General features: G+C 37.6%; 1 protein-coding gene across 3 annotated transcripts in view; it reads right to left on the bottom strand.

Moving 5' to 3' along the window:
• Positions 1-22783, bottom strand: part of EPHA6 (EPH receptor A6) — a 519060-nt gene that overhangs the window by 144516 nt on the left and 351761 nt on the right. For all 3 annotated transcript variants that reach the window (XM_059816426.1, XM_059816418.1, XM_059816431.1), the window contains one exon: positions 9427-9551. In XM_059816426.1, coding sequence (XP_059672409.1) covers positions 9427-9551 — 125 coding nt within the window. The remainder of the gene's footprint in view (positions 1-9426; positions 9552-22783) is intronic.

Here is a 22783-nt window from a genome sequence, read left to right on the forward strand (position 1 = left end):
TGGTGAAGTTCCTACAGCAACATAAATGTTTTTATGAGCAGCAGGTGAATTCCCGCAAAAGACTCTAAAGCTATTAACAGCTCGGTAAGGAGTACATAATAATAGGTTGTTAACTCCGCCTCTCTGACAAGAACATCAAGAAAGGGCACTTTGAAACTATTAATACTAATACATTAAAAAAACAAAAAAAGAAAAGAAAAAGAGAGAATTTTTACATTATGTTTCTTTAAATCAACAAAATAAACATTCATGATTTTATTAGGGTACAAAACTACGTGGGAGTTACTGAATAACATACCCTTTCTATGAATTCAAGTTGGCTAACGAAATCATGCATTTAAATGAAAAGCTCCTCTAATGTGCATTTTTCATTCCAACAACCACCCCTCACCACCACCAAACCCACAGCTTTTATTTAATACGCGGTAAAATGCTTATGCTAATATTAAACATGGAAATAGTATGTTTTACTGCACAAAAATGGAATGTCTCTCCTTAAAAGAGCTTCCTCTTTTCCTTTGGATTTTTTTCTCCCAGAATGACTGCTTTAGGGATATCCCTACTTAATAAAAAAGTGGTTGCCTATATTATGCAGTCAGTGGCTTTGTCTCCATTTCAGTGTGAAAAAATGTTAGAAGTGGAAAACTAATAAGAGTCTGTCCTTCTGCATGGTTAGCGTGCAGTTGCAATGCAGTCTCAGAAGAAGAGAGATTAAAAAAAGGAACTTTCTCTGCTTTTTCCCAAAAAAGGAATACATATCTTTTTACCCCAAATATCTCCTGAATGTATCAAGGATTGCGGAAAAAGCTGCAATTGAAATGATACCTCATATTGGAACATTCCTTCATTTAGAGAAAGATATAACCTCACTTACGTCTCAGAGTACATATCCTCTTGATTTAATCTATGAATCCACCTTTATGGTTGTGAAAAAATAATTTATGAACAGTAAGTAGTTTGTGCATTATGAAAACACTGTCCTAGCTTCAGTTTTAAAATAGTTTGGGCTCATAGATGACTTTTGGAAACTTTTAAGCTAGTTCTTATTTTAAGAAGGTCTAAAGGAAACATTCTGACAGGTTTTAGGGAAATGGAGACCTGGACGCTGTATTTAACTTATTTATAAGGAAATTATTTTTGCTTAGATGGCCATCTTTTGGCAGCTACGCTAGTTATCTTTAGATCATTGGTCATGAAACTCACCATTCTTTTTGTAAGAATATGTCAAACTTTCAAACCCAAAGTCGGACTCCTGAATGCGTGTTAAGGTACCCAAGGCAACTACAACTCTAACTTCAGATACTACTAAAACTTACTGCACCTAAACTTAGAGGTGAACACACTGAAACTAGTTAATAATAACAGCAACAACAACAAAATGTTTTAAGTTGAGACTACATTCTCTATTTTATTAATTCAGGATTAAACATGCTAAACTTCTTACCACTTCCTTCTGTGCAACTGATATACTCTCTCTGAAGAGACATTTCCTTTTTATAAGTTCATCGAAATCATCTAAAGTTTGTCCTCAGGAGTGAGCTGAAACTTAGTGCACTATAAAATAGCTGCATCAATTTTTGACCCTACCTAATCACATGCCTAAGATTAACAGCTGATTCCTGTGGTTAACATTATTATTCTTGCTGTGTCAGTAAACTATTTCTAAAACTATTTTTTCTGAAGTTCAAATGCTGAATGGCTAGAAAAAAATGTTTAATAATTCCTGTTATTAGGAACCAACCTCTGCTATCAGTGGATTTAGCTTTCTTAGCTTTCTTTGAGGTATGGAACTAGCTGTGTGGTGCTGTTTGTTGTCTTGTAACAGTTTGTATACCTCCTACGCCTACGTCTTTGAAAGAGTTTGAAAACCATTTATTCAAAACCATTAATGCACTTTTACTACATTTGTGCAGCTCTTCTAGCAGTTACTGGAATAAGCATTGTACATGCAGTTTTCCTTGGGGAAAATGGTATTGGCTGCAGACAAGATCAGCAGAGACTGAACTATGCTTTTTTTTAAATCAAATCCACTAGGCTTGCTTAAACAGCATTATATTTCTCATCGAGATTTTTTGGTTCAGCAGGAACGACAATAGTAATAGCTCTGTAGGCTACTTTATTATTAAATACAAAGGTTTAGAAGCTAAATAATTGACGACAACAATTAGGAGACTAGCCAAACCAGGCACCTAATGGAGAAGGCCTAGCTCAGAACTTCTTTGATAAACCCTTTGCTGCATGTAATTGATAGTTAGAGGCCAGGTTTCTTTTTCTCCTAGTAGTAATTATATCAGTGTCATTAATAACGGCTGCTACAAGGTCCTGAGGTTCTTTCCTGCAGGCAAAAATTATATCTGGTCAGAGAGTCTCATAATTATTCACTCTCGTTTTCAAGAGTTCTGAGACCTATTTTTTTCCTCTTTTTAGAATGTAAGGCTTTTACAGTTCTCCCCCTGGGAAACTAGGTTAATAACAGCAGAATAGGAAAACTGAGAAACTTGTTTAACATCACTTACTATGCTAAAATAAGCTAGGAGATTTTGTTTTAATGATTATCTCCCAAAGCGCATTTGTAGTGATTATTTTTTAAAAACATTCACCAGACATGGTTCATTTCCCAGGAGCTCCAAACGGCCGAGAATGCCAGAGGCACTCCTTGGAGCCCTGGCGCCTCGCTGCGACATGCTGATCTGTTCCTGCAGCTATGGTCAAATACTAAGGTCTGCTTAATGCTACTATCCAAAAGCTCTTATACATCTGAATTACTCAATGCTCTTGTTTTTATGAGGACGTGCTGAAAATGTAATGAAAATGTATTATTGCGTGAGCTCTACATTTCTTGCTTCTAGTCACATCAGAAACATTTTACTTGTAGGCAGCAGATTGCTACTTACGCCTCAAATAATTCGAATAATTGAAAAAATATTACAGGAGCAAAGCATTCATTTTAAAAGAGAATGATTAGCCTGAGGCTAAAAACTGCCCAGCTGATCATTCAATGCTAACAGCATAGTGCTCGCTATTTTATACTGAGTATACTCACTGACTGCCTAGGCACCTGAAGTGCTCATATGCTCATCCCTATTGTTACAAGCCTTTTCCTATTCCCCAACCTTGTCACTGATGTTGACTTTAAAATTAAGTCAGGAAGTGTGCAAGGGTATCAAGCATGCTACGGTAGGTATAGCAACAATAAAAGAATATGCCCAGAGAAAGAACATGCTAACAATCCAGCCACAACAGTACCAAATGAACTACGCCTGGTCATGAATAATGTGACACAGTCTGCAGGCTCCCTTCAGCCTCATGTGGATTGGAGCTGGTGCATATGTTATTCTTCACGATTTAAAAATCAAAAAAGCAAAATCTGAACCAAGAAAGTAATAGCTGGTACTTAAGGGAAATAGGGAAGTTGTAACATGGTTGTGTCTGAAAGTATGTGATCCTTCTAACTCTGTTAAACATTACGCAAAATTGTAATTAAAGAGGTGGAAAGACTGGAGTGGTTTAGCTATTTAAGTAGTAGGGAGGTTGAGGGTTACTGAACCTCACGCTTGTCATATAGACCTTGCAGAAAGGCATAGGGCTATAGAAGAGAAAAGTCTTATTTTTACTTCACCTTTCCAAACTGTCACACAGAAATTTGGAGGATTGTCTGATCTACATGACATGGCTTCTTATAAGAAATGTCCATATCTTGTCTAAGGAGAACAGGTATGCCTCCTGTTCATTTAGATTCCAGCCAAGACTCAAGTAGGGTCTGATTCTGCCTGAGGAGAACCGAATTAATCTGAGAGGATCATAATGAAATACCTCCTTAGCTGGAGAAGACGCAGAAGAACATCTGTTGTCCTAAACCGGCATGAGTCACACGCTTTACACTGGCAGTTCACACAGGAAAAAAGCTGGAATGAAACAACTTGGGCCCACACGTGAACGTGAGCTTGATGTATTCCCAGGGCTCCCAGGACTGTGCTAATCTTCAGTGTGGTACTGAGCATATCACAAGATTATCTGTTCCTCAAAACGTGTGGGGAAAAATGGCCAGGATATCCATTCATATCTCTGTACATGCATTGAGGGCCACATCTTTTTGCCGTCAAAGTGCAGAGTACGTAATCTATCATACATATACACTTCTATGGCTTTGAAATAATATGGTGCACATATTTCTAGACAGATAGATCCGCTTTAAACTACAGAATACAACTGTAGGCAAACAATTCTGAAAGATAAAATTACTTTCTTGTTTATAATTTTCCATTTTAATTTTTGTAAAAATAATTCTGTCATTCAAAACAGTACTCATTGATAATCTTAAATCTTCACATTATTCCTATCAAGTAATTTACCTCAAGGTCTCTTATGTATTTTATAACTCAAATTCAGGATAGCTTATTTTAATTCATATTAATGAATATTCAAAGAAATAGCGGTGTTTGTTTTAAAATTAGATTTTAAGAAGGAGCATCGTTTCTCGTGTAAGTTAAGTAAATACAACTGTAGACTGACACAAAAATTAACAAGGTCATTCTGGTTTCTAATTCTTTAAATCTGGTACTTTCCTCTATCTCTCTGCTTCATTGGCTCTTCATCTCTTTTTAAAATCTCATTGGAAAACTAATTTCCCCTTGCCTCTAGTGCTCAGTTATTTTCTCTCTTTTATTTACTAATTCAACTCTAAATAATACTGGAGTGGAGGAAAAGTCATATCTGACATCCTACATATCCTGTCCACTCACTGTCATATGGAGGTAGGTTAAAATTTTCATGTGAAAACTGCCTGTGAGTTGCAAATTGAGCCTGCCAACAAAATGAAGTATTTTGTCAAAGGGATTTGGCTTTAGTGTAAATTTCATCAAAAGACAAGACAGCAAAGAAACATCAGCCAGCCCCTCCATCCTACATCCTGCTCCAAAAGGTATTCTCTGTTTGGAGATGTCACTGCAATGCCTTGGGATATTGCTTGGGCACATCCTATTAAAATCTCTTCTCTGTAGACTGGCTTCCTCAGCTAATTATATATAATCCTGTGTGTAACAGAAAATATGATCCAGCTGGTGTATTTGGGCCATATGGGAGAACTTAATACAGTTGCTGATAGGTATACAGCTTGGTATGCTTAATACAGCTCTCGGGGAGCATTAATTTTTGATGATTAACTTCAAGGGTTTGGGTGGAAAAGGGGAGGAATAAGCATGTTCCAGTTCAACTGCACAACCTGAAGTGCAGCTGGTATGGTTTATATCCACTGCATGGCACATTTCCTTTCCCATGAGGGAATTCCTACAGAAGGACTCAGCTTCGTTACAAGACTGTTACAAGGCCATATCTTACGCCACTCTTTCGTTTGAGTCCAACATGCAACCTTTTTGGCGAGAGGTAAATAGACTACGATGCCCTGGAATATTTCAAAAAGTAAAAGCTTTCATCAGTGTCTGAGTAATAGTTTTGGAATATAAAAGAATAGTTGATTTCTGTTAGAAAAGCAACTGAGATTATATTGATATCCGGAGTTTGATTTTTAAAGGGAAAGACAATACTGCCTATGAGATATTTTTTTCTTTTAAAAGTACTGGGCTGTTTGGGGAAGATATTAAAGGATTATAAAATAGGATGGATAGATAACAGATTGCAGAATAGGGCAGACATCCTACATCAACAGAGATAATTTGCAAATATTTAGTATCTATGAAGACTTCAAAGAAGGTCTATGAAGAAATGCTTTTCAGAATACATCTTAGTTCTCTAAGGTCAAACATTTAATGGATTTTTTGTGTGTTGCTGTAAAGACTCACTTATCATCTAAGGTGACAAATGTTGCTAACTATAGTTTTCAGAATGATTCATAATCTAGCAGAAATAAGATATTTCAACCACCAGGCCCCAACATACAGTGTTATTTCAGGATCATAATATTCTCTCTCTGCTTATATCACATAACTCTTCAAGCAATGGAAAACTTCTCCTCTTTATTGTGACGAAAACTCATAGCATTTTGCACTGAATGTCTAGGAATTTTTGTTCTCCTCACAGGCCAAGTCAGCTCTCTAATTATGTCCTAGGTCAGCTTATGTTCACTGCATTTTTGGCTGAAAAGCTGCAGAACAAAGTGACCTCTTGTCAGCCAACCACATAAATATGTACCAGTGTATTCCTAAATAAGAAACTAAAACTATGTACAATCCACATAGAATTAGCTCACAAAAAAGTTTTGTTATTTTCTCAAGATTTTCATTTTTAGAGACAGATAGAAAGCCAAACAATATTTTGTTAAGTTATGATGCTATTTTGCACAATTCACTGAAGAAATGAAGGTCATATGAAAGGTGCTTTAAAGCAGACAAATTACTGAGCTGCTTTCATATATTTTTAAATTAATGTATGTGTTCCATACTTGTAGCTTATTGATAGCCCTGTGTAACTTTCCTTCCGTATTTATTTCTTCATTATTTGGTGGAGTCTTTCTCAGAAGATGTGAATATTTTTCATGGAAAGACCTTGATCTTTCAATAGTTCTCTGTGTGCAATTCGTATTGCACAAGAGTGCAAATGTAAATTTCTTGCATATTTAGCAGTCTAGCCTCCTTCCCTTGGTCTGCTTGTTCTGGATATGCATGGAAAGATGCATATCTATGTTCTGGGTTCACCGTCACTAATTTGTCTTTCTTATAAAATTGTTGGAAGCTGCCTCATTTTGGCTGTCCCATTTTGTGGAGTGCTCACAGTAGTTTATTAGACAGCTACTTGATTTCTGTAAGTTTACATACCTTTCATGAAACCTTGGGAGCACAGGAAAAGATATGACTTCCATTTATGAGCCACAGAATTCCTACTGGTCATAATTAAAAGCAAGCATGCTCCCCTCACATAGTCCCCAGCGTCATCTTGATAATTTTGCAAATGTCGACAAGGTATCTTATAAGAAATAGCTGTTCATACCTGTGAAATTTTAAAATCCTGCAGAGTTCTTCAGAGTTTCACAAAGTTAAGAAACTGATACAATCTGTTGAAACTGGGGTATTTATTGTTTGTATTTGACAGAGACATTCGATTTCTTGTATTGCATATAAGAACAAAGCTTCTTTTCTTTTTTAAACACAAATGACAGGTTAAAAGGGATAATAGGACTGCAAAAGCTGTTCTGTTTTACTAATTAGTGTGTTTATTAGTACCTAAGGACACCGTTCTCTACATTTTTATTGACTACTTAAGACATTAATAAAATTTCTGAGGTTTTCATACTCAACTTGTTCTTGAACTTTAGCTGAAATTTTTACTCTCCAGTACAGGGATGTCTTTGTGGTAAATTTGTACTAAGTCTAGTAGACAATTACTTAACTTTTATCACATTTATTGTGGGTACGCAACACCATCCCTATTTTGTCACTGCTGCTATTTACCTCTTTGAGGGTTACTGGGAAGCCTGAAAAATTACAGTTTCACTTGCTGTATCTACCCCGACACCCTATTTTTTTCAATATACAAACCCCATTTGCATTTGGCTGCTATACTTATGCAGTATTAAAGTTATAATGTAAATTTCTTCAGCACTATATAATTTTCTAATTTAATACTGCAAATCAGCAGACTGAATTCCAGTACTAGATTATTTGTCTCTGTGCTCTAGAATCTGTTCTCCAAGAGAGTTCTCAAAATCTGTCACATACCTATTCCTCTGCTCAAATAAGTGCTCTTCTTACTGCTATTGCTGGCTTGTTTGTCTTTCATTCTGCCTATTACATTGCATTGCCAGAGACCATGCCTGTTGTAACTTGCTAACAAAAAGTGTATTCAAGAGCTACACATTTAGTTCAGTTACTGACTTAGGGAGAAAATAACCCCTGTGCAACAGTACTAGAAGATGTCAGCAGTTCATTTATCTCCCCACACCTAAGAGGGAAGAGAGTTTTATAGTTAAAAGATACTCCTTGTGCATTACAAAAGGTGAAAACAGAAAATCAGCAGACTTTTCTGGCAGAAAGGGATAGGAGTGGCTTAAACGCGCTATATAACAAAGGGCTGTGAAGCCTGTGTATCTAGTCTGGCTGCACAATGGACAAGTCTAAGCAATACGTAGACCTCAAGGGAGAGCTATTTGCCATGTCACTCAGTATTGACAGATATTGGCAGATAATCTACTGATAAAATTTTTATAAGTATAAGCTTTATAATTTAACATCCATATGCATGATTTTGAATATTTGAAATTGTTCCTATCCAATTGAACAAAATCTTACTATTTCTCTGGTTTAATTTACCTGGATATTATTTTAATATCAACAAACAAAACAAGGGCAGTGCAAGTCATAATGTGGCTTACTATGTTAATGGATCAAAACCTGAAGGACTTCCATTAGTGTAGGAAAGTAAGGTTTCCTTGCTTTGGCTACCAAATATTCTAAGCAATCTGTCCTCTCCCTCTAGCTGTGCTATTTAAATTGTTTGGATTTTTTCCCAGTTTACCTTTTTTTTTCTGCATCATTAAAGCTGCATAATCTCAATAGAGAAGTGCAGCCAAGGAAGAAAATTCTCAGATATTTACAGAGCCTAACATCCCTAAATCTTTCTTTCATGACTTGGCTTATATTTCTGTTCTTTGTGGTCTTCTCACATATCCATTATTTCCATTGTAATTTTCAGATGGGGACCGAGAAATAGCAAGAACTGACTTAGCAGGTGTCTGTTGAAGGTACAGACACCAAAAAAAATCCTGCCTCTGTCTCTAGGAGTGAAGGCACTGATTAGTACTAAATTTTACACTGCAAGTGCAAGGCCGTGTAGCCAAATGCAAATGATGAAACGCACTTTGTGGTTTGGGAGAAGCAGGCTTCAAATAATGCTTTCACAAGATGTGCTGTGCGTGCACCTTGTACATTTACTTGTAATGCATGTTGTTGCCCACTTTTATGTGAAATCACGTAATTTTGACAGAATGCCTGAAATTTGACATGAATGCCATGCAGTTTGTCTCTCTTGTAACCTTTTGTAACCCTCTAAACAAGGCTGGTACACTCTCATTTAAGCACAGATTATGCTAAATAATGTTGCAAAATTAAATCACATTGACATTCACCTTAATTGTATTGTTTCAGTGTCACTCTAATGTAAAGTTTTTACAGCCCATAAATCAAAATATGTTCAAGCATATGATCCATTTATCCATGTTCATAAACGCCGTTACTATGAGACAGGTATATATCTACTGCCTGCCTGCTGCTCTACTTGATTTTGATGTGAAACAAGACAGTCATTAACAAGTCAGAAGTAAAGCAACAAAAACCCAGTACAAAATAAAATATCTACATATATAGCATTGTATGTGGGATCAAGTGAAAAGTCTAAAGTATTTTTTTGAATATTAAAAATACAAAACATATTGCTCTTTAGGATCTGAGTTTGGGTGATGCTGTAAGTGAGACCTACTTTCTCATAGTACTTGATCTCGTAGTCCAGAATGGCTCCATGGGGAAAGTCCGGCTCTTGCCAGGAGAGGGCAATGCTGTTTTGGGAAGCCCAGTCCTTCCTTACCATACCTATCAAGGAGGGTGCTGAAAGGGAAAAGGATAACTAAGGGTTAAAGACGAAGCACACGGTTTATCCTTTCAACCTACTGTCTTAGGATACCAACCCGAGGTAACTTTGAGTGACCTCCAGGCAGAAAAGCGTGACAGATGGCAATTCTCAGGGAAACCATATAACCTGGAATTGATGTCTCAAGTACAGACCGGTAACTCCTTGTTAAAGTGCAGACCAGCTTCTGAGAAACAGCTATATACACAAACACAGAACGCAGCGCCGGTGCGGTCCCCACCGCCGGCTGCCGCCACCTCCGAGGGCATCGCCTCCAGAGCGGAACCGCGTGTCAGGGACGGGAACGTCTACGTTCAGGATAATCTGCATTAAATGTCATAATTCAGCTGTGTAAAAGGTCCATTCAGTTTACTCTTTGAGGTAAAATAAAGTGACACAGCTTAAAACAGACGCAACGAATCCTGTTTCTGCTAGCTGGGCTGGCAGCAGCCAGGGCATCTTAGCGGGGAGGCGGCGGTGCGCGCTGAGGAGCCAGCTGGTCAGAGGCGGCCAGCGGCAGGGGCCGGGGCACGGGCGGCCCGTGGGGGCAAAGGTGCCCCCACACCCACCCGCTGCAATTGATATACTGCGGGTCTGCAGCAGCACAGCGAGTGGGAACCGCTTCCAGCAGCTTTTGGAACCACGCAACATGGGTGGATGCACCCAAGAACGAAATTATCTCACTACGGGGTTAACTAATTTTAAGAATTGCATTTGCCGCCTTTTTGGAAGAGAAGGTGCACTGCGATCTGGGCATTAATTTCAAATGGTGCAAAAACTGCATTCTAGAAAACGATCTTTAATTACTTTATTAATTTGGTCAAGCATGTCAAAGGAGGTCTAATATTCTCCAGGCACTAACGCTGTTTTAATAGTATTGATGTGCAGCTTTCCCAGATGTTACAACAAAACCAGTCATGTTGTTCAACAGTCTTGAAGACAACTGAGTAAGCTGAACAAACCAGCTCTCTTTAAAAAAAAAAAAAGTTATTGCAGTGGTTCACAGCTTTTGCTCTTTGCCTTTCCACCAAGAAATACCAGTTTATTACACACCCTCCCCCATTCCTCTCTTTTATGAATCTTAACCTCTTCTAAGCTTCCCAGGAGCTGTCTCTTAAAAATAACACATTTTTATGACTTCTGTTTTTATATTTTGAATGAAAGAGTCTCTTTAGGAAAATGAAATAAGAATCTGCTTCTAGACGGAAAATTTCACGCCTTAGTTTTCTTTCCTGTAAATATTTCAGGAAGGTTAAGAAATGAAAACAATAAATAAATTCTAGAATGCAAACAAACAGTAAAGAAAACAAATCCGGTTGTTTTCCTTTGAAAAAAGGGAAACTCTACACACAGACATGCACTTAACGATCTCTTTCTCTGTGACAGTGCATTTATCCAAGAGAGAAAATAAAACTGTCAATCTTTCCTATGGATAACTATTCTGTAGTATAATAGACCAGTCCCCTCTGATGTGAAAAAAACCCAACCCAACATGTTACACTAAATGAAAAAAACCTACCAAAAGTATTAAGTGGACAAAAGAGAGCTTACACAGGAAACTGTCCTACACCTGTACTTATGCCATTTTAACCACAGGTCTGATGCAAGGGAATGAGAGGAAAAAAAAAAGAATTCCTGCCATGCTGAATAAAGGAGTAACCTATTTTTCAGGAAGTCCTTAAACAGCATAATGTAAGTAACTGAATAGAACAAAATACAAATGAAAAAAAAAAAAAACATTCATTGGTTCAAGGCCAAAATGTTATCCCTGGGTATGTATAACTACTCCCTCAGTTAAAATGAAATTTTTACTCTTGAAATTGGGGCTGAAGCTGAGCTCTTGCAATATTTCTCTGGGGTAAAATCAGCTACTCCAAGCAGGGAACAAAGATAAGTCTGTTTAAAGGAAAACAGGAGCTAGCAAACATGGATTTGTATTTGCTAAACACTGATCACGGGCCTATGAGGGCAAATGCTCATATACATTTGTTTACCATTTGCTGGTTTTGAGTCATTCACTGGTATTGAGCTGTGATTTACGGGCGGTTCTGAGGGAGCTATAGCAACCTTTCAGATACTTCCGATACCCTCTGGGCGCCTGCTCACGAGTGAGGGACATCGGCTGGGCCGCGTTCCCCAGCACATCATGGCTTCATTTCGCTGCATTTGGGGTTCACTGGTCAGACAACCAAATCCTTGCGAAATGATCGAGCTTGATTACAGAAAACACCAGGTTAAACTGTGGCTATAATTATATTCTTGGCCCTTCTAGGCTTTTAAAATATAGATTACTACTGTTACAATTCTTCAAGTTATGACCTAACCTTTATAATCTTTTCAAATGTACCACATGTGGTGCATTTTTCTTTGGGTTCTGATCTCCAAATTTATACAGTAATTTATGCACGTTTTAAGCCTGAGCTCACTGCAGTAACTTTTCTACTTGAACAAGCCCATGCCAAAACACAGTCCTGGTGCAACAGATCATCTCAAATGTTCAGTATGAGAAGTAGCCTGTGTCTTCTCCCTGGGAAACAACTAGGTAGTGAAGTAATGGAAGAAAATTTCTTCAGCCCTCTCCTAAGCCAGCTGTGCTGGACTTGCACTTGAAACTGAAAACCCCATACAGCAAGGCTCACAACACACCTGTAGCACTGTGCCAGCACTGCATCCTCTAAACCAAAATGAGAAGGTTTGTACATAAGGCTGTGAACACGAGAAGCATATTTGTGTTTGTATTAGGGTACTGGGCAAAAAAAAAAGTGTACTTTTTAACAAGAAGTCACAAAAGAGTCACCATTAACCATTTCTTACATGTTCAGGAGGATGATCCTACCATTTGTCATACAGAGGTTATCTATTCACATCCCAGAAGAAATAATGACTTTTAGGAAAAAGATTCCTGTCAGAAATTTATTGTACAAAGAACGAGACAAATAAACCCAAGTAATTAAATGCTGCATCTAGCTCAGTTTCTCTTTCTTTAGTTGTTGTGAAGTGCTACTAAAAGCAATACTTTCTATGGAGAAATTTCAGCTTCTTACAACAGTTGCTCACTAGAGCAGAAGTTATTTAGACCCTACAGATCCTATCCATTTATTGTTAAAGCTCTTTTTAACTGGAAAATTGTAAAATAGGTAAATCCTATTTGCCCATTTATAAAGCCTGCTATAATGTTCCTATGATGAATCAATGGGAAGTTCTTTTAATTAGTTGTTTCAAATCCAGTAGCTGCAGGAGAGCTCTAATTTGGTTACCCAGTGAAACCATTTGAAAAAAAGAATGCTTGGAAGCGCAGCATGGCTTTTAATCACTTTAATGGCAGCATTTTCTTGCCATTGGTACTAGGTTGAAGGATGGTTTCTGGCTCTTGAGCTCAGTGCTGATCTCCATTTTGTACTGAGGATTCTTTGCACCATCTGCTCTCTATGTTTTCCTCTACACTGTTATAAATTTCTTGAATTGTGATGAGTCATCTACAATGCTGTGAGCTCCTCATTTAATTTAGTATGGTAAGTTTCTTTGTCTTTTCAAATTTGCATTGAATAATGAAAGTTCATTCCTTAATTCAGAGTGAGCTTATTTTATTCTAAATCTCTTTGGCTTCTCTTTTTTAGAATTCCTTTTCTCATACGCTACACAAAGGGCAGAAAATGTGTATTTTAAACGATGATTGGATTCCAGTGTCACTTCTCTAGAGACTTTCTCTTCTTCTGAAGTTGACTTCCATTATCTCTAACTGTCTGATTTCAAAATAGGTGATCTGTAGGGTTTCTGAAGCTTTTTTCCTTCAGTCCATTTTCTAATTTTCCAATTTCTTGTTGCATACTGTTTAAAGTAGGCGAAGAATTTCCAGCATTTCTCCCCTGGTCTCCAGGGTTGAAGAACTTTGATATGGTGCCCATTCACTATGAAGAGGCTTCAGACTCAATGGCAACTGACGATAAAAGCTCATGTGATGTCTGTCTGTACAAGGAGCACTCTACCCCTCTGGTATCTCATTTCAAATCTTAGTTCTTTGCTGAAGAGAAATGATGACAGCTGAATGGCCTTTTACTGGCTAGCAGAACAGGCCCTACCAGGTACACACAATCACTTTCTTGTTAAAAAATCTACCATCCAACAAACATGAACAGATGCATTACCGTTATTCTCTTCCCTCCTTCCCCCCTGCATTATGTCTGTTATGGCCAATGAATTGCCAACAGATGCAAATTCGGAGGGGAGGGAGTGGAAGGGTGATCTGAACTGTGCACATGTTGTGTTGAGGACTGCAACTTTACTCCTTTGGACACCATCATCATGAGAAGGCTGTGGGTCACAATGTGTAAAATACTTCCATTTGGGATAACGTGGTCTAATTTATTTAGATGTTTCTACACCTCTACTATTACCAATAATAATCTGAATTGCATAATTACATGTTATTCTTTCCTTGAGACCTCTGCCTCCTTCAAGGCACAGGAAAGACCACACTCACCAAAATATAGGGCTTTATCACATGTTTTCCGAGTAGGGGTTTCCCAGTAGAGGAGGGAATCCAGCCCCCTCCCTGCCTCTTCTTTCTCTCCTATCTCAGCCACTTCCCAGCTGCAATTGAGGAAAATTCTGACTGAGGGCCACTCAGCAACCTTGCTTTTCTTTGAAAACTCATTAATTGATCCCTCCTAGTTTCATACAATACAGGTAGAGGAGGAAACCTGCTTTAAAATCCTGCAGGGAGGCTGCATTCCTCTTGCTGTGGAATATTTTTTTTCATTAAGGGACGGACAGTTGAGGGTGGACTCACAATGCTGTGAGGACTAATTTAGGTTGGGTTTCATGTCTGTGTTGGTCAGAAAACAAAAGACGACTATTTTTCTGTTCATTAAGAGAAAAGGACTTTTTCAAGCTTATATCACAGGTTAATGGCATGAATTAAATCACACAGTAAACTATGCTTAACACTATGAAAGCTATGGTTGTCTAATCATCCAAAACCCGTTCAACAAAAATTTTAGGAAATTAATGAAACAGAATATGGTATAAGTACATTTACTTTCAAATGTTTTCCCCTTTTGCTTAATTGTAATACCAGAAAGTTCTTTTGCAACTACTGATAATATTAGGTTGAAAAGGAAAAAGTGGAAAAGTGGTCTAGATTTGTGTTTCTCTTTATAAACACGGCTATACTTTAAAAAACCCACTGTCAAATATTTGTCAAACCATATATATGTGTTATTTATAATTGTTAATTATAGAGATGTACTGAGGTCCAATTTTCAAGTGTCTTTCTGGATGGTAAAAACGACCTTTGCACCTTTTCCTATCCCAGAAAATGCTAGTATTTTTATACGGTGTTTCTTCAGCCAACGTTCTGTAACTATATTAGAATTTCTATACTATTGAACACTGAGTATGATTTTATATTATACATAGCAATAAATGAAGTCTGAGATTTTATTTGTGATCCCACACTTGGAAAAATTATTATTTCAGGGCACAGTAAGAAAAATATTGATTTTACTTCTGATTCTAGAAAGTCTGTAAGAAAGGTAATAAGCAATAAAAAGCTGTTTTCTTAGGGGAGACATTTTACTGCAGTAACAGAACTAGAAGTAATGAAACAACATTTCCTGATCAATGATGATGCCTCCAGTATTATTAGCATTTGAGCTATTTACCAAGGAAGGATTTACCAGAGAAGCTAAGAGGCCAAAAGCCTTCAGCCTTCTTTACTAACGCCATGCGTGACACATATTATTGGTCAACTGACAAGGATGTAGTTGTGCTGCCTATTGTCTACACCGGTCTTCACTCCTGCAATATGATTATTAGTCCTCCAGCAGAGATGCAGTTCATCCTTTTTTTCTTTTGTGTTTGCTTGCTAATCTTTCTGTTGCTATCTTCGTAGGATAAGGGAAGAGAGACTATTTTACGAGCAAGGAATGTGATATACATTCAGGACATCAATGTTTATATTCTTTTCTGGCCGTGCTCTAGAGATTTTGTTTAATCTTTTGACTGAGCTATCCTAACATACAATGTGAATGTCAATACCTTCCATTATTTCCAATATGTGAGCACTTTCATGTTAGAAATGTGTGTATGTGTGTCTATACAAAAGACTAAAAACTAAGCACATGTTTACATGGAAAAAAATCACATAAGTATGAACAAAAATAAAACTTTTATCAAAAAACCAGTTCATAACCCATTTCTCTGTATGTTAAAGATGTCCACCTGGCTGAAATATCATTGGATTTATGCCAAATTCTGTAAGAATTCTTTTTCTTACCATACAAGGTTGCTTCCAATTAGTACAGTGACTAGATAAGATATTTGATTCTTCACATAATAGTCTTTTATCTTCTTAATCACTTCAGTGGTAATTCACAGTTATAATGCTTGGAGGGGATACTATTACTGGCACTAACCTTGGAGTTCAAAGTTGAGCATGGAGTTTTCCTGACAAGGCATTAGAGCTAGCAAATTAACAAGTTTGGGGTGAAAAATAATGTTTTTACTTTATTTTCTTACACTAGTTCCCTAAAGGTTTGCATTCAAAAGACAGCATAACAGTGTGCTTCTTTTGAAGCACTTCATTTACTGAAAAACAGGCCTCCAGCAAGCTATAATTATCATCTCTTCCTCCATTTTAAATTCTTTCCACTTGCAGATTTTCTTTGCTTGCTCAGAAATGGTGGATGGAAGCCAAGTGAACCTAATACCATTACGAAAAAATGGATTTTGCTACAGTGCTGTGAGCTAAGGGTCATGATAGATGCAACCCTCAAATTTTCTCCAGGCTAAACGTAGATTCAACATCATTTTTTTCCTACTATGTTCCATAATGCAATTCTTTCTTCCTTGCTCCTTAACTTCTCTCTCATCTATTGTTGATCTTATGTATGAAGACAGTAATTATTCACCCATATGATTTTGCAACACTACAGATTTTCTTTCATTTACAGAATGTGCTGCCATTCATTATTTTGCAAGCTTGAGACAGAAACACTCCTAGATCTTTACTTCTAACAGGACCTGCTTAGTCCCTGATTCTTCAAAATGAATTATAGTAGAAGATACTTACAAGCAATTGTATAAAATAAAGACTTATCAGCTGTCACTCAGCCTGTGTGAATGTTCTATTTTCTCTGATGAGGTGTATGTGCAAAACCCTCAAAGTTAAAAAGTATCGTGAGATATTTGGCATAATTTATAATACAGGGAACAATTTAAAATATTTTAATAACATGTTTCTTTAAATAACAGTAGCTAAAAAAGATCACACAAATGTTTTACATACATGTGTGTTTTAAAGAGTTACTTTATACACTCTGTATTTCTGAAGCAAGTGGAATAAATTCATTTCAAACAAGCTTAGCAGAAGGATGTGATTCCATGAATCACATGCAAACAAAAAAAATCTGCAAAACTGAAAAGGGTTGCCTGTCATATAAGTGGAAATCATGTCAAATCAATGCCCTCTGACAACCAATGGGATTTGCATCAGAATAAGCAGATTCTTGGCTCCCTTCCATTGCTGGAGCAGCCGGAGAAAATAAGTGGCTTAAAAACCTAATAGGTCACTGGGATTCCTGACCAGCTCTCCCAAAATCAGAGCTTCTCTGTCCTCATTTGGCAGAAGACAACACTATGGTCATGTGGCACTGGCATATCAGCTCACATCAGGTAGCAACGACAGGTGTGGCTGAATGGCACAGCAAGAACATGCTAACTGGGGAAAAAAAGCCCTTCACTTAATTTGCTTCTTCCAGGCATTTTGTTCTGGATCAAGTAACAGACTATTTGATGGCACAGCAAAGGGTGCAAGAGGGCCCCCAGGCAAATCACTTCCCTTCCTATGACCTTTTATGATGATTATAAACCCTGTTGTGGTACCTACAGTAGAAGTAACAGAATACCATGTTCTTAACGAGCAGATTTGCTGCTTTCACAAGCTGAAATGTTATGCGTTGTACTGTTCACTGTTCCTCCTGACTCAGACGTTGTGGCAAGCCACTGATTGTCAGCCAGTGGCACATACCATTTGAAACTGGTATGCGTGCTTTCCTGGGGAACAATGCCTGAAATGCAAGATTCCTCTTAAAAATGAAGACAGAGTGGCTTATAGGGTTTCCTTTTTGGGAAACATGGGCTAAAAGAGAAGGAGGTGGGAGAAATTGGTTTATCAGCAAATTCAGTTTGCTACCACAATGATGTTAATCAGCGTGAAAAAAGATGTGTTACAGCCAATGTGTTATGTAAGTTATAAATACCAAGCCAGCACTGCTAGGTGCCCTAGGATGTGGGGACAATCTGTGGTGACACATTTCTCTGGAGAACTTTATTTTCAACCTCCTAGTGTAACCTGGGAATTGCTGTAAATTTACTGGACATACAGCTTGAGGTTAAAAAGGTGTCATTTATTGCAGCAAGGTGTCATTACGGAAAACAGAGCTGTAAGTAAGTCTCGTTCAGCAACAGCTCCTCGAGGGTCAACTGGAACCAAATTGCGCTGCAGAACTTCCTGCTGCTAAATTGATCTCAGAAGTTTGAAAATGAAATAAGCAGATTAAAAAGCACTAGGAAATCTGCAATCTTTTCACTCCATTAATTGCTACTCATCCTGCGATGTAACAAAGACAAATTAAAATGTACATGCATTTCAGCAAATCTTTCCTGCTCTTTTTTGTATCAAAATATGAGACTACATCAGCTTGTAGGCCATTTTCTGTCAAACAGTACTTTACAGGCCTGAAGGAGGTTTTTCTTTTAGCAAGAAAATAATGAATATTTTATTTGAACATCCTCTGCGTACCTTCTCTAAAAGCTGTGTTTGCTGGCATGTGCAGAGAATGTCAGAGCTAGTGTACTTCAACATTTTCTCTGAATATGTGTAGGTGCATGGAGACACATCTGATACTGACTTAAAATGCACATCTGCAAACAATTTCCCCACAAATGTTGATTTTGACAAAGCATTTTATAAATCACAGTGATGCTAAATGAATATGCCTTCATGAATTCATTCCCCCAGTGATGTTACAAAATTATATTATATATTCTAGATTATATAAATGCTAAAAAGATTCCAAAGGTATGCTCTCGTCTGTGCATTACAAAGAATCGTTAGATAACAATAAATGCTATGGTTTGGTCTATCTCTGTTTTACATAGTGTCAAGTATCTTTTAAATCTTTAATATGTCCACCTGCGCACACAAAAGCACACCCTTTTAAAATCTGGCATGCAGACAATGAGAAACACTTCTAGAAGGCCAGCAAGTCACTGGTTTGTACTTGATGTACACGAATCACTGAAAAGCACTGCTGCTGTCAAATGTATGTTAGGTGTTCAGTTTCTAGTCAAGTAGGGTGAAATTAATTTTACTTGACTCATATAATTTAAAAACTGGGTTTTAGTTTTGGCAAGTTGTCTTGATTCCCTCTGTAGTTAAAGGGAGATAGCCAACTCCAAAGGGCAATTTATCATACCTGTCATAGACACCATCTTAGGGTGGCACAGATTGCACACTGGAACTGCCTGTTTAGATGCTGAACTTTGAGATGGCTGCCAGTAGATCACATGTATCCCCTAGTTTCAGCCACAGCATTCAATACATGCATCACTAGTATTAGCACAGAAGCTTAGTACAAAATCAGCCATGGATCTTCTTTAAAGGTGACCTCTAGAGCAACGCAAGAGTAATTTTAGATATGTCAACATCCTAAATAAAATGGTTTTTTCGGTTGGGTATATCTGTATGACCCAACAGAGTGTCGCATAGACATATCTGAGTTAGCCAGTTAGCTTGTATACTAAATCTAATACATCTGCATTAGCTTAGCCTGATTAACTCTTCGGAGAAGATACTGATACAATATTGAGCTGTGCTGGAAATACAATGGAAAGATATCAAGAACTGGAAAATAACAATTAATAGGAGACTCGTGAGATGAGGTTAAGGAAAGACGATGCATACTGCTTATGTGCAAATAATAGCATTCTACAAAGGTAAGTTGCAGTAATTCTCTTCTGTTTTCTATGAATGGCCAAAGGAGAGAATTAATGAATAGAATTAGCACAGTCAAGTTATCAAGCAACCATAGACAAAATATCAGGGAACACAGTCTGTAGTGAGAGAGCATTTATGTCTCCTATTAGATCACAGGCATGTTTGCACACCTCTGAGTCAGAAGATAGGCTCTCAAGGTGAGGGACAGAAGCAATGACACTTGAAGGCATCAGGGCTCATCAACCCTAAAAGCAAACAGCAGCCAGGTGGAATGGATGGATAGTCTTTCTCACCTCTAACTTGTGTTATGTCTAGGATCTGAGGCTCAGAAGAGGCAGTGCTCTTTCTGGACTACTGTACTCATATATTCTGAAAACATGTCACACTAATATCAAATGCATTTGAAAAATAAATGCCTTTTATGTGTTCTTCTCTTTCAAGAAGACTGAGTCTCTTTTATTCACAAAGACAAAACTCCCCAGAGTTGAAGAACCATTGGGAGCTAAGGAGTTTTCATCTTTTTGACTTGTATAAAAATTAAAACACCAAAAAAACCAGAGTCAGCCTAGAAATTAGATCAGACGATGGACAGTAAAAGATGTTTCAAAGGAAGGTTTGTAGAATCCTGGGCAATTATGGAATAACCTTTCAAAAGGGAAGCTTCTTCAACTATTAGCTACAGTTAGCTCATGCCCTGAAGCTTGTGGTTTTATCTTTATTACATATATCCATGCTCATGCACTGATAGACAATCTCCTGACAGAGATCCAGGTGAGAAAGAAACCTGAGCATTCACACTTCCAGAACGGTGCATCACTTAGCTTAAGGAGCCTGTCTTTTATTTCCAATAAATTAATTATCTGATGACTGCCCTCTTAACAAAAGCCTCTGACTTCTCAGAGCTCTTCCATTATGCCCCTTTGGTATCTCTATTCTTTTTCTTGGCACTGTCTTAACCAGCTTCTGTGTTCTTCAATGTTCTGCGTGCTGAACTCTGCTCCTTGTAGGTTTTTTCCAAGTCTGTTCTTCATCTCCTATCTCTATGCCAAATCAGCACAAAAAAGTTGTTTCCTACAGAAAGGAAAAGCAGGAAGGTTTGAGGAGGAAAGCTGCACAATGCTGTCCTTCCCTTCGCAACTTCTTCTTGTCCATGGGACAAAGTCTAGGTGACCTGCTGACACATGCAGAGTTTGCACTGGTCATTTTCTAGAGAAGACCATAAAAATTCTGTGGCTTCTCCAAAGAGTTGACAGACATTCAGGCAAGAAATAGAGAAAACATGCCTTATTAACTAACATGCTACTGAACACTGCTGGGAGCTGGAAGAGTACATAAGGAGAAGTATCATTTGATACCTTCCTGATTTTCTTCCATCGGAGTCCCTTGTTGCTTATTGTCAGAGAGAAAATAATGGACTAGATTAACCTTTTGAAATTCAGAAGTACTGTCTGATTAGAGAGCCTTCTGTTCAACTCAGTCCCAAGCAGAAAGGCAAGCTTGTTACATACAGCTCTCCTCTGGAATAAGCTTTTATCTATCACTAAATAGTGTACTGCACCGCAGAAATTTTACAGAGAGAAAACACCCAGCTATGCAGCTTAGGTAGTTGCTTCTAAGAACTAATGGCTCATATCCACACAGTACATTAGTGATGTGGAGCTGAGTGCTTCAGAGTCTAACTTTTAAGTGCCTGATCCTCAGGATGAGATTTAGAGTTAAATTATGCTATGTGTCTAAGTTCCTTAATGCTGTCAAAAGAGAGGCAATCCAGAGCATGGACAAAAGCAGAACTTAAGAATTTAGACAACTTTCAGTTTGACAGCTGATTTAGGTGTACATGGGTGTTAAGAACCATTAGGGTGAGACATTGGTATTGCACTATTGCTTACAAGCAATATTGTTACATTGGAATAACCCACAAAATAATGCTGTCATGAGCAAAATATTGTTCAGCCTCTTTTACTCTTCTCATTAAGTAAATCTTCCTATTTCAAATCCTCCTTAAGTATTTTAAATAATTCTCTTTGCCCAATATCACACTTTGTTTTGTGATTCAATTGTGAGTCTGGAGTTTGATTGGGAAGTTTGAGAAATTGGTGTGTTCACACAGGGTATTTAAAGTTCTTTGGCAAACAAACAAACAAACAAAACCAATCAGTAAGATCCCCTAATTCAGACCCATGCCTCAGTAACTGGCAATGATCTCTGTTTCTGTCACATTCATCTTACAATATTCTACAACCGGCAATCTCCTCAAGTCCCTCTGTACTTAAACATATGGTGAAACCTGTGTAAAACAACCACTGAAACACAGCAACTACTAAGGGAATCTTTGATATAGGAAAAAAACATATCCTCCACACATGTAGCAATTCCTTGAATGCCACCTAGAGGATACTATCCTAGCATGGCTGTGAAAGGGTTCTGACAAATTCAGATGTATGCACTCCAGATCTACTAGGTCTTTATATCTACGGTTCAGAAAATAAGGGCTAGTAAAATGTGATGAAAAAGGAAGTTTAAAAATATCAACAAAATAAATCATACAGAGTAACTTTATAATAGTTTTCTAAAAATATTATTCTGCTTGCACAGAATAATTCTGTGCCGATAACCTTATGGAAAAGAATTAATGAAAACAAATGGGCTATTTATGAATTGCAGTTTTTCATCCTAAAATATACTTGTTACCATTTTGAGGAACCCACATCAATGGCATTAATTTGCTGAGCCATCATGTTAACTGTGCCATAAATCAGAATTTTCTATGCTTCATTAATGATCATGATCACAAAGTATTTGTGGTGTTGACTTAACTACTCATGCCATGGGTGGTCAGATATATTGCAATTAGGTTTGTAACTGCTCATGTTGTGCAAGTTGATCTTCCCCTGAAATGTCCTTCCAAAAATTTCCACTTTGACTCAATGCATAAAATCTTGAGGAAGAAAGGCTGTTTTGATAACTCATTGGCTCTGCCTGACAAGAGAGGATTCGGCTGCTCTGAGAAGGAACTCCTCTAACTGTAACAGCTTTGAGTTTATTATCAGTCCTCACTTGCTGGTCAGTTCCCTTTATATTTACACCCACGTATTCAGATCATCTGCTCTCAGTTACTTTAGGCATCTAATTCGATGGCAACATCCAGGATCCTGTATAAATAGCGCAGACAGATAGTGCTTCCAGATGGAGATGCAGAGACTCAGCTTA

The sequence above is a fragment of the Gavia stellata genome, chromosome 1, assembly GCF_030936135.1.
Source record: "Gavia stellata isolate bGavSte3 chromosome 1, bGavSte3.hap2, whole genome shotgun sequence".
NCBI lineage: Eukaryota > Metazoa > Chordata > Aves > Gaviiformes > Gaviidae > Gavia > Gavia stellata.